The sequence below is a fragment of the Beta vulgaris genome, chromosome 1 (genome assembly GCF_026745355.1).
Source record: "Beta vulgaris subsp. vulgaris cultivar EL10 chromosome 1, EL10.2, whole genome shotgun sequence".
NCBI classification, from domain to species: Eukaryota; Viridiplantae; Streptophyta; class Magnoliopsida; order Caryophyllales; family Amaranthaceae; genus Beta; species Beta vulgaris.
The window spans coordinates 17,697,184-17,708,126 of NC_079202.1; the positions used below are offsets into that span (position 1 = coordinate 17,697,184).

Here is a 10,943-nt window from a genome sequence, read left to right on the forward strand (position 1 = left end):
ATATATGAGCAAACCTAAGTTATGAAAATGTTATACTAGCATAAATCAAAGGTTATTTACTTCTTCTTGTTCACTCTTGGTTAGCTTAAATTCAGTGTTTTAACTATCCACGTTTTGTTTTTCTTTCTCTAAATGGTGTGCAGAGATAGAATTAAATCTGTAACATTAGCAAGGTTGCAAGGTGATACCTCTACTAAGAGGGTTGGCAAAAAATCAGGTTAAGGTTGAGATTTTCGACACCAAAAGTTAAATGGGACGACACAAATACGACCTGGAAGTTAAATAGGTGAGGTCAAGGTTGAATTTTCTAACAACAAACCAACCTAAATTGACCTGAAAATATAAAAGCCCAAAAAGAATTCCTTTAGGCCTAAAATACTAATTAGGCCCAAAATACCTACCTAGCAAACTTTGAGCCCAACCTTAAAATAAACCCTAACTTTATACATGAGAACAGGAATGGGTTACCGCAACCACTTTCTTCTCTGACTCTCTTATTTCCCTGTTTCCAGTTTTCCACTCTCACTCTCACACTCTATTCTTTCTTCTCTCAAAAAATCAAAATAAAATTAAGAGAAGATTGTACAACAACTCAGACAAACGTTAAGGTAATTTTCCTTCATTGTTGATTTCATTCTAGTAATTGCATGTATATTTTTGAAGTAATTACATGTTTATTTTTAAACTAATTATATCACTAAATTTATAGTAATTTTATGACTAATTTTAGAGTAATTGTATGACTAATTTTTGAGTAATTACTTATATAATTTTCAAGTACATATATGGCAAATTTTTGAGTTATTTTATGATTAATTAACTAATTATTGACCTTATGTCATATGAAATTTGGTGTGATTATTTTGGTGTGATCTGTTTTTTTTTTTTTTGTTCTGATTATTTTATCATTTTAAAAGTTACAGTGAAGGAATAAATGACTTCCAATTCTGCTGAACCAATTTGTCTCAACTCCAATGAAGAGATGGACTCTGCTTGTGTCAAAAACGAGCCTAAAGACAATAAAAAGGGTGTTGTACTGCTTACAGGTAAGAAACGTCCTCGTAGATTAACCTCTATTATGTTGGTGCACTTTTATTTCTTGGATGAACCTGATGAGAATGGAGATTTGATTTGTAAGTGTAAGAAATGTGGTACTACTTATAATGTTGATAGTAATAATGGAACTAGGAATTTATTGCGTCATATTAAGAGTTGCAAAATGAGAAAATATAGAGATATTGGCCAAATGCTTTAAGAGAAACATCCTCTTGTTTAGAGAATAGATTGGTGAAGTTTGATGCTGATGAATTTCGTGAATTGCTGGCTATGATAATTGTTAGACATGATCTTCCATTTCAATTTGTTGAGTATGAGGGTATTAGGATATGTTTTAGGTATTTTCAGTTAGTCACAATATCATTAAGGTTGATGTACTTAAGAAGTTTAAGAGGGAGTCCCAAAAATTGAAGTTTGAGTTGGGTGATGGTACTGGTAGAATTTCCTTAACTCTGATTGTTGGACTTCCATAACCACTGATGGTTATATTTCTCTGACATCTCACTATGTTGACAAATATTGGTGTTTGCAAAAAAGAATTCTGAAATTTATCTTACATGCGTCCTCCTCATACGGGAGTTCATTTATCTAACCATGTGTTTGCTTTAATGAAGAGTGGGAAATTCAAACGAAAATATTTTCTTTGACTTTAGATAATGCATCATCAAATGATGTGTTTGCTAAACATATTAAAGATGAACTTGACTTAGTTTGTAATGGTTTTTTTTTTTCATGTGAGATGTTGCGCACACATATTGAATTTAATAGTTCAAGATGGTTTAAAAGGAAATTGATGCTGTTGTGATTAAAGTGAGGGAGACCGTAAAATATTATAAGGGTTCTCAAGGAAGAAAATCGGAATTTTTAACTTGTGTGTCTCATGTTGAACTTGATTCTTCTAAAGGTTTAAAGCAAGATGTTTCCACTAGATGGAACTCGACCTAATTCATGCTAGAGAGAGTGTTGTGTACTATAAAAAGGCCTTAATCCATTTTAAAAAGATTGATGTCAATTATGTTCATTATCCAACTCTAGAAGAGTGGGATAGAGTTTATAAAATATGCAAGTTTCTAAAGGTTTTCAATGAAGCTACTCTTGCCTTTTCAGGGATCAATATTTTCTTCCCAGATGTACTAAAGTTAGATTGTTGCTAAAGCGTGAAATGAAAAGTAAGGATCATTTCCTAAGATTAATGGCTGCTAAGATGTATGAGAAATTTGATAAGTATTGGTCCACTTTTGGTACTTTCATGGTTGTTGCAATGGTGTTGGATTCACGTTATAAGTTGGAGTTTGTTGAGTGGGGCATCAAAAAGGTTAATGGTTTGACTCAAGAGCATGATGATGTCCTTGCACAAGTGGTTGATAAGGTGAGGGATCTATATGAGGCATATGCTGCCGTTTGTACTTCAAGTACTATAATGTTGTTGCTGGTTCGAAGGTTCAACCCATCAAAAAACGAGATTTTGACGAACTCATGGATGTAAGTTTAATTATCTAAGTAATAAGTATTATGTTGTTGCTTTTTCTAGGCTTACTTTAACTTCAATAGCTCTGTATTATGTATTTCTGTACTAGGTTTTTAACTTTTGTATTCTGTATCCTGGCCTTACTTTAACTTCAATAACTCTGTATTTTGTATCAGTATATTGTGGGCTTACTTTAACTACTTTTTTCTCGGCTTACTTTAACTTCTTTTTCTGGACTTTACTTTAACTTCCTTAGATCTATATTCTGTATTTGTATTTTGTGCTTACTTTAACTTCTTTTTCAAACTTCTATTGATTTTAATACAAAATACGTTTATTGTTGTTAACATGAGCAGGAAGTTAACATGAGCAATAAGTTAATATGTTTATATGAGCAGTGGACCATCTAATGTTTATATAAGCAATAAAGTAATTTGTTATCTAAGTATTATCTAAGTTTATATGATTTAAATTCAGTTTATATAAGCTAATTTCAGTTTAGATATTTTAAGTATTATGTAAGTTAGTTATCTAAATGTAATTTCATTTTTGTATCCTTGACTGTGACAGGCCCGCGACCCATGTAGCAGACAGCGGGTCGGGCCTCGAGTGGGCTCGTGTCAGGCCGGGCCCAAATCGTGCCGGCCTGGCCCGATCCATGCCCACCTCTATCATTATCAACCCCGTAGTATGTATGACGTACTCCTGTTGACCCAAGGACACCACTTGTGCCCTCCACAAACATTACATTTAAATTAATTACTAAAATAAAAAGATTTTAAATTATTTTATTTCTAGGGTAAAAAGATTTTACTACTACAAACAAGGAGCCATAATCAACTACTCGTGCTGAAATTTCTAAAGATGAGAATGGGGGCCAACCTTTACTGTGTAAGAAAAGAAATCTAACGTGATAAATGATAAGGATGGGGGACCAAATTTCCAAGAAACTATGGCAGACACACACATTTGGCTTTGTTCTTAGATATTTTTGTTAAACTTATCCAAAATTGAATTATTATGCATTTAGGTGGAATTTAGCGGCAATTTGCTGTGCTAGTGCGGTGACTGTTACTATATATTTGGTGGGATGTCATCTCATTCTAATCACTTAAAGCACCTCACCCTCTTAGTCTCTTTTCTTGCTTCAATATCATACTACTATTCCAACATCTCTTATCTCTCCTCCTCTTTTCATGGATCCGACTAAGGTTTGCTATTTGTTAAACTCAACTGTTTATTTCTACATAGATTTTGCTAAAATACTTATTAATATTGTACCCCCAAATAAAAATATTATTGGTAAAGTTTTGAAAATTTGGCCAAATTTGATCTGGGTTTGATCTTCTGCAGTATCGCCCGGCAAGTGCTTACAATTCCCCGTACTTAACCAACAATAATGGTACACCTGTTTGGAACGATAACTCTTCGTTAACTGTTGGCCCCAGAGGTATACCTATTGTTTTTTTTTAATTCGTCAATCCGACTCGACAGATGTTTTTTTCTTTGTTATCTTAGTTTTGGTACCCGCCGGTTTATGGTTGGCTATGTAGGATGGACATGGACATGGCTAGGAGTTTTAGGATTTTGAAAATGGAGACATTTTTGAAAAATGGAACTTCAAGTGTAAACTTGAGTTATTTTAGTGTTACCCTAACATATAACATATAAGGTTTATGGACTGTGAATAATATGGAAAGGACACAAATGATTTGTCTGATTTAGTAATATTTTAAGTTCTATTAGATTCGAAAAAATACGATTTTGATGTATGCAACTAATTTAATGTTAACAATAAGTGCTATATTTCTAAAGAAAATGGTATTATCGTTTAGGAACTTGTGACACCATCATGGGTCAATTGTTGTGCATGTTAAAGAACTAACATGGTGTTGATACGAAAACAATAAACAGGTCCCATTCTGTTGGAAGATTATCATTTGATAGAAAAGATAGCAACTTGGACCCATGAGCGTATACCTGAACGTGTTGTACATGCTAGGGGAGCAAGTGCTAAGGGGTTTTTTGAAGTTACCCATGACATTGCACATCTTACGTGTGCTGATTTCCTACGTTCCCCCGGTGTTCAGACGCCAGTTATTGTTCGGTTTTCAACTGTTATTCATGAACGTGGTAGTCCGGAAACACTCAGAGATCCTCGTGGTTTCGCTGTTAAGTTCTATACTAGAGAGGTATTTTATATTATCAATCGTTAAAGTTTTAATTTTTTTTTTGATAGGTGATATTTTCTTGTACGTAAAGACTATCAAATGGTGATCTAACACAATAATAAGAAAAGAATATCATCGAACTAATTTTATGCAAAAATAAGTATAGCTAGGTGTGCTCGATTTTTATTTTTCTCTTTTTTCGCATTTTGTTTCAATAATGTCACGTGGTAGTCTACTAGATGAGCAATTCTATCACCATCCTTAAAATTTGGTATAGATTTGTTTTCTTAATGATTAAGGATAATTAATTCTTTTCATACGTTGAAGCTGTAAATTGATAATGCTCACCGAAAATAACAATTATATTAATAAATATTAAGCCGCTCGACCGGGGCATTCCTTAGACCGCTCTGCCTGGACCGGAATTTTTCCGGTCCGCTCTGTCTGGATCGGAATTTTTCCGGTCCGGTCCGGTCCGGTCCTGGACCTCTTGGACTGGAATTTATTTTTCCAAAAAAATCTTTTTTTTATTTTATTTAAATATGTTTTATAAATTATATATATCAAAAATTAATAATTTTAATAATAATAACCCTAAAAGAATAAATAGTAGCTTTTTTTAGCTTCTAATTTTATACCTTTTAAATTACTTATTTTAACATATAAATTTGTTATATCTAAAATAATAAAAATTCTAGTCCAACCGGTCCGGACAGGAATTTTCCGGATTTGGACCGGAATCATGATATTCGGCGGATCTGGGACCGGACCGAAGATTCCGGTCTGGTCCAAATTTCGGTGCGGACCGGTTTGTGAACACCCCTAATTACTATAACTCTATAACAAAAGATTGATTATCTGCTAGCTGAAATCAGATTGCTCTTCTTTTGATATTAATATCACCACCTGGATTAATTCTCTAAACCGAACATATTGCAGGGTAACTTTGATATAGTTGGAAACAACTTCCCAGTGTTTTTCACCCGTGATGCAATGCAATTTTTTGATCTAGTCCGAGCATTCAAACCCAACCCAAAATCCCACATCCAAGAAAGTTGGAGGTACATGGATTTCTGTTCGTACCTCCCAGAGTCTCTCAACACCTTCTCATTCTTCTTCGACGACGTTGGTATCCCTCTAAACTACCGTCACATGAACGGTTCCGGTGTCCACACCTTCACCCTTATCAACAAAGCCGGCAAAGTAACATACGTGAAATTCCATTGGCGCCCAACTTGCGGTGAAAAGAATTTGCTCGAGGAAGAAGCCATTCGAGTTGGAGGTGAAAACCACAGCCACGCGACTCAAGACCTTTACGAGTCGATTGCATCGGGTAACTTCCCAGAATGGAAGCTTTACATTCAGACTATGGATCCGAATGATGAGGATAAGTTCGATTTCGATCCACTTGATATGACTAAAACATGGCCTGAAGATATCTTGCCCTTACAACCTGTAGGACGTCTTGTGTTGAACAAGAATGTTGACAACTTTTTTACTGAAAATGAGCAACTGGCTTTTGATCCAGCCCATGTTGTTCCTGGGATTTATTTCTCTAATGATAAGATGCTTCAAGCGCGTACTTTTGCGTATGCTGATACACATAGATATCGTTTGGGTATCAACTACTTGCAGCTTCCTGTTAATGCTCCTAAGTGCCCGCATACTAATATGCATCGTGATGGTGCTATGAACATGGTGCACAGGGATGAAGAGGTATGTATCGTCCTTACCTGAATTTACTTATTTTACTTATTAACCAAAAAAAAAAACACTTGATGTACTAACTTGTTTGAATTTATCCGAATGTTGTTTCATTTTGTCAGAAAGTATTGGACACTTTTAGGCGTTTACCTAATCTCGTTTAATTTGTTACTAGGCCTTGCCAACCATAATGATTTTAGAGCATTTTTTCATCAAAGTTATTAATTCTAAATTGCTTAGTATAACTTATCATCTTAAACGATCTAAACTTATTTGTCATGAAATAAATAATGATAAATTGATGAGAGCACATATGAATAATATGTCATAGTCACATGCATATTAATGAAATTATAGAATATACGAATAAAAAGGACAATATAGTTAATACTTATGTGACACGTATAAGATATAAGTAGGTGATTTTAGGTCCTTGCTTGCAATTTGTTAAAAGTTAAAGCTACTTGCTTTGTTATTGAAGTAGAAAAGTGGTTGTAGTTTGGCAAAATCAAGTAGCTCCACAAAGCAAGTAGCTTTGTTTAATTTTTTATAGGCCCTACTTATATCTTTCCATCTCGATCACTTTCTAATTTTCATAAGTAAACAACAAGTGGGACCTACAAAAATTACAAGTGGTTGTAGCTTTTTATTGGGAGAAGTTGTAGCTTGAAAATGTTGTAGTTTGGAAATCTTATGTGGCACACAACACTACAAGTGATTGTAGCTTACCATTGTAGATACTCTTAGGAAACTTTTGTATGTATATAAATGGTTTATTTTGTTAACTCATGAATTGAAGTATATATGATTGTCAGATTGACTATTTCCCATCAAGGTTTGATCCTCTTCGTGAAGCTGAAAGATTCCCTATTCCAACAGCAATCATCCATGGAAGGCGTGAAAAGGTGAGCTTTAGTTCTCGCTTAATTTACTTGCTATTTTGGCTTGTACACTAAATTTTCATTGTATTAGCTATTTTGCAAGTCTTCGGAAAAGTCTATGTAGCTTATATTGTTTAGCTAATTGTTTTATTTGATAAAATTGGAAGAAATTATTTGTTGTTGTATTCATTTTTTGGAGTAAAAATTTTGTTTAAAATCTAAATTTATGACTCAATAGTATTATAATATTAAATGATACATACAAATAGATAATTGTCCTTTACTAACTTTTCAAGTAAGCGCGCAAGGCCGACACGTAATTGGTTAGATAGGGTAAATATTTTAGGTACTTAGAAGTATATATTGAGAAAGTATATACTCCCATAATCGGTATGGGATAATTTTTCTCATACCATTTACTTGATATGATTAGATATAGTTCAGATATATTCTAATAGCTAACTGATATAATAAGATATTGTTAAGATACTCCCTCCGTTTCCTAAAGATCTTCCCTCTTTCCGTTTAAGTGCGTTTCCAAAAGATCTTCCCTCTTTTACTTTATTCCTTATTTGGAATTTTTTTCCCTTTTTACTCTATCATGTCCCTATCATATGGTACACCATTACATTATTAATTCAATTTTACTCTCTTTCGCTCTCCTAATTTAACCCTTTTTTATTTGTTTATTTATCTTAACCTGTTTATCTCTCCTACTTTACTCATCCCACACCCCACACAAGTGGATTCTCCTTGGTATTGGTAGGAACAGTAACAAGGGAGATGTTTAGGAAGCGGAGGGAGTATGATATAAGATTTCAAATTAAATAACAAGCCTAAAAAAATATGAAAAAAAAATTATAATTTTTCAATATTACTTTTGTCATAATAATTACATGAATGTTATGATATTTGCCCATACCAAATATGGGAATACCATTGGTCGAAGTACATTTGTTGCTCCATGATTGATTTTTGGACTTGAGAAAGACGGCACACTGTATTCTGCAAAGTAACCTTTTTTTTTCCTTTTTTTTTTTTCTTTTTCCTTTTTCTTTAATGCAGCAAATCATTCCAAAGGAAAACAACTTCAAGGAGCCGGGAGTGAGATACCGATCATGGGACCCAGCAAGGTGAGTCTTAGTGATCTCTTTCTCTGCAAAATAAGTCCAAGTTATAGTGGAACTAAAACAGGCACAATCACAAAATATGTAATTTTGTTTTCTTAGGATTGAAGTTCTTGTTTATATATATCTAATGAAATCTAAAAACAAACCCAATAGTTTTTTCTAAGAGCTCCTGTTATAGCTCATTATTGAAGTTGCTTTAAAAGATCACATGTTTGGTTTTTCTAAAAATTTCACTTTCAAATACTATTACAAAAAAATGTTCTCACGTCAGTTTTCGACATTTTCCTTATATTGTTTTTTTCTGGGGACACAGCTGTGCTCTTCCATCTGTGACCATCTGTGTCCATCTGTGTTTTTACCCTGTATAATTATTTTTGTACCACTCAAGGATTTGTATGCAACGGATGTAATTTATTGTTGCACATATGCATAAAGTACCAAGCATCCTTGAGTCTGGTTTTTTTATCTCCCACATGAAAGACCAACGTTTTAATCTTGATGAAAGCTAAAATTTCAAAAAAAAATATTAAAATAATCGGTCTAATTTTAACTTACAAGACAAACTCAAATTTCAATATTATTGTTAGGTGGGGAGGGAGTTGGCTTGTTAGGCCTCTGGGTGAGTAACCATGTGCATGAACAGCCTAGAAAATATTCACTGTATCACGCGGTTCCTGAAAAGGGCCCTAAAAATTGAATAACTATCGTATTACTCAATTACTCATGTTATTTTAAGAATGTAGTGAATCTAACAACATATTCTAACCAATGTCAAAAAAAGGTAATTGTTCATGATATATCCGGGTGTATGATAAAATTTATATGCAACATAACCTTTCACTCTACTTTTATAGGCAGGACAGATTTGTTGGAAGATTTGTGAAGGCTTTATCAGATCCTCGCCTTACCTATGAGATCCGTAGCATTTGGGTTTCATACTTGACTCAGGTAATTAAGTTTGTGAATTTTTTTTTTTTATATATATCAACGAAATTTGCATTAATTAAAAACGTGAAATACAACCTATGTTTGTGGTTACACTTTGGCAAATTAAAAGTTTTCGAGGAATAAATTTTAGAACAAAGTAGGACAAATAGTATACAGCTATGACGCATGGGTACGTCTTCTTTGGACCGAATCCCGTACCGAGGATGGAACGGGTACGCCCCCAAAAACATCCCCAAAACGAACTGGGGCAGGTGGGGACGCTGGCCTGATATGGGTACGCCTTGGCTGTAAAGGGTAGAAGTCTTGTGGACAGGTTTAAGAGGCTACGAGACGGCCCCAAGCAGTTTCTCTCTTTCTTCATTTTCTTCACCTTCATTCTTCTCCCTTCATTTTTTTTCTTCTCTTTCTCTGCCATTAGAAACCTTCAGTATACTCTTTATAAAAGTATTCTTAGAGAAGAATCCTTTGAAAATACTTATACACGCACCTTAGATTATTACTTGTTCACCTTAGATGATTGTGAATTTGTGATAGCAATTAGATTACGGGTAATACACAATTAATCGTAGAAGATCAAACGTGTGTATTGATTCCAATTAGTGTTAATGGATGCAAAGACAGATAAAGAAATCACCAAACAAAAAATGCTCATATAACAATGTATTAGCAAGAATTCCGTACCGGGGCACTTGAAATATCAGATAACATCCCACACACACAATTTGTTAGCAAGAGTTCCATACTGGGGCACTGGAAATGTCAGATGACAACATTCCGACACTTAACCGAAATTGAACATTAATGCAAACTTTTAATCTATCATCTGTTTAATGCTCCACGTAGATAAATCCATTAACTAATCTTATTTGTACTTACAGGCTGACAAATCTCTGGGTATGAAAGTGGCAAGTAGACTCAATATAAGACCAACCATGTGAAGACTGACTGTGAATTACTACTAATATTATGATCCGCAAGAGCTTCCGAACCATATAATAAGCGGAAGTAAAGGTCAAGCTACTACTGCTGGTGTCACAAAGTTGCAATATAATGGACGTATGTAAAGAAGATTCGTCGTTACCTTTGTATTTGCTTGAATTTCTTTCACTTTGTAACCTGTCGTTATATATGTTTGTGAACGATTGTAGCAACTTATGTTCATGCGACTTTCTTGAAAGTTCGTTGGTTTGTTAATGTTGTATTACTATTTGTATCAATCGGAACATTCCTATTAGGCATGATATAAACATATATGCATCCTTTTCTCCTAAATAGTTCCTCTTTTTCTTAACAGATGCATTATATTGACTGCTACACTTGTTGATGTACAACTTTGACCATCAATATCTTGTATTATACTACTTTCGTTGTATAATATGTGCACTATTTGCTTTTCAACGTATTCCAACCCACTTCTTTGGACGTTAATAACTCTAATTACGCATAAGTAAAAATATAATAAGATTTCACTTGATTATGTTTTTTAATTTGTTATATAATAGTGAGAGAAATAATTCAAATTTGGTTGATGAATAGTGTCCAAATGAGAGATAGTGTGCGTTTTGTGAAATTTATGTTGTTTATT

General features: G+C 33.8%; 2 protein-coding genes across 2 annotated transcripts; both read left to right on the forward strand.

Annotated features, from left to right (window-relative positions):
* The first annotated feature begins 1,785 nt into the window (after nt 1-1,785).
* Nucleotides 1,786-3,433, forward strand: LOC109136277 (zinc finger BED domain-containing protein RICESLEEPER 4). Its single transcript, XM_019252214.3, has 2 exons — nt 1,786-2,538; nt 3,095-3,433. Exons 1-2 carry the CDS (start codon nt 2,219-2,221, stop codon nt 3,234-3,236), a joined length of 462 nt encoding a protein of 153 aa, XP_019107759.1. The 5' UTR covers nt 1,786-2,218; the 3' UTR covers nt 3,237-3,433.
* Nucleotides 3,434-3,574: 141 nt separating this feature from the next.
* Nucleotides 3,575-10,630, forward strand: LOC104905646 (catalase). Its single transcript, XM_010694242.4, has 8 exons — nt 3,575-3,735; nt 3,878-3,974; nt 4,439-4,716; nt 5,635-6,411; nt 7,215-7,304; nt 8,346-8,413; nt 9,265-9,358; nt 10,237-10,630. The coding sequence occupies exons 1-8, from the start codon at nt 3,721-3,723 to the stop codon at nt 10,294-10,296; spliced, it is 1,479 nt and encodes a 492-aa protein (XP_010692544.1). The 5' UTR covers nt 3,575-3,720; the 3' UTR covers nt 10,297-10,630.
* Nucleotides 10,631-10,943: the final 313 nt, after the last annotated feature.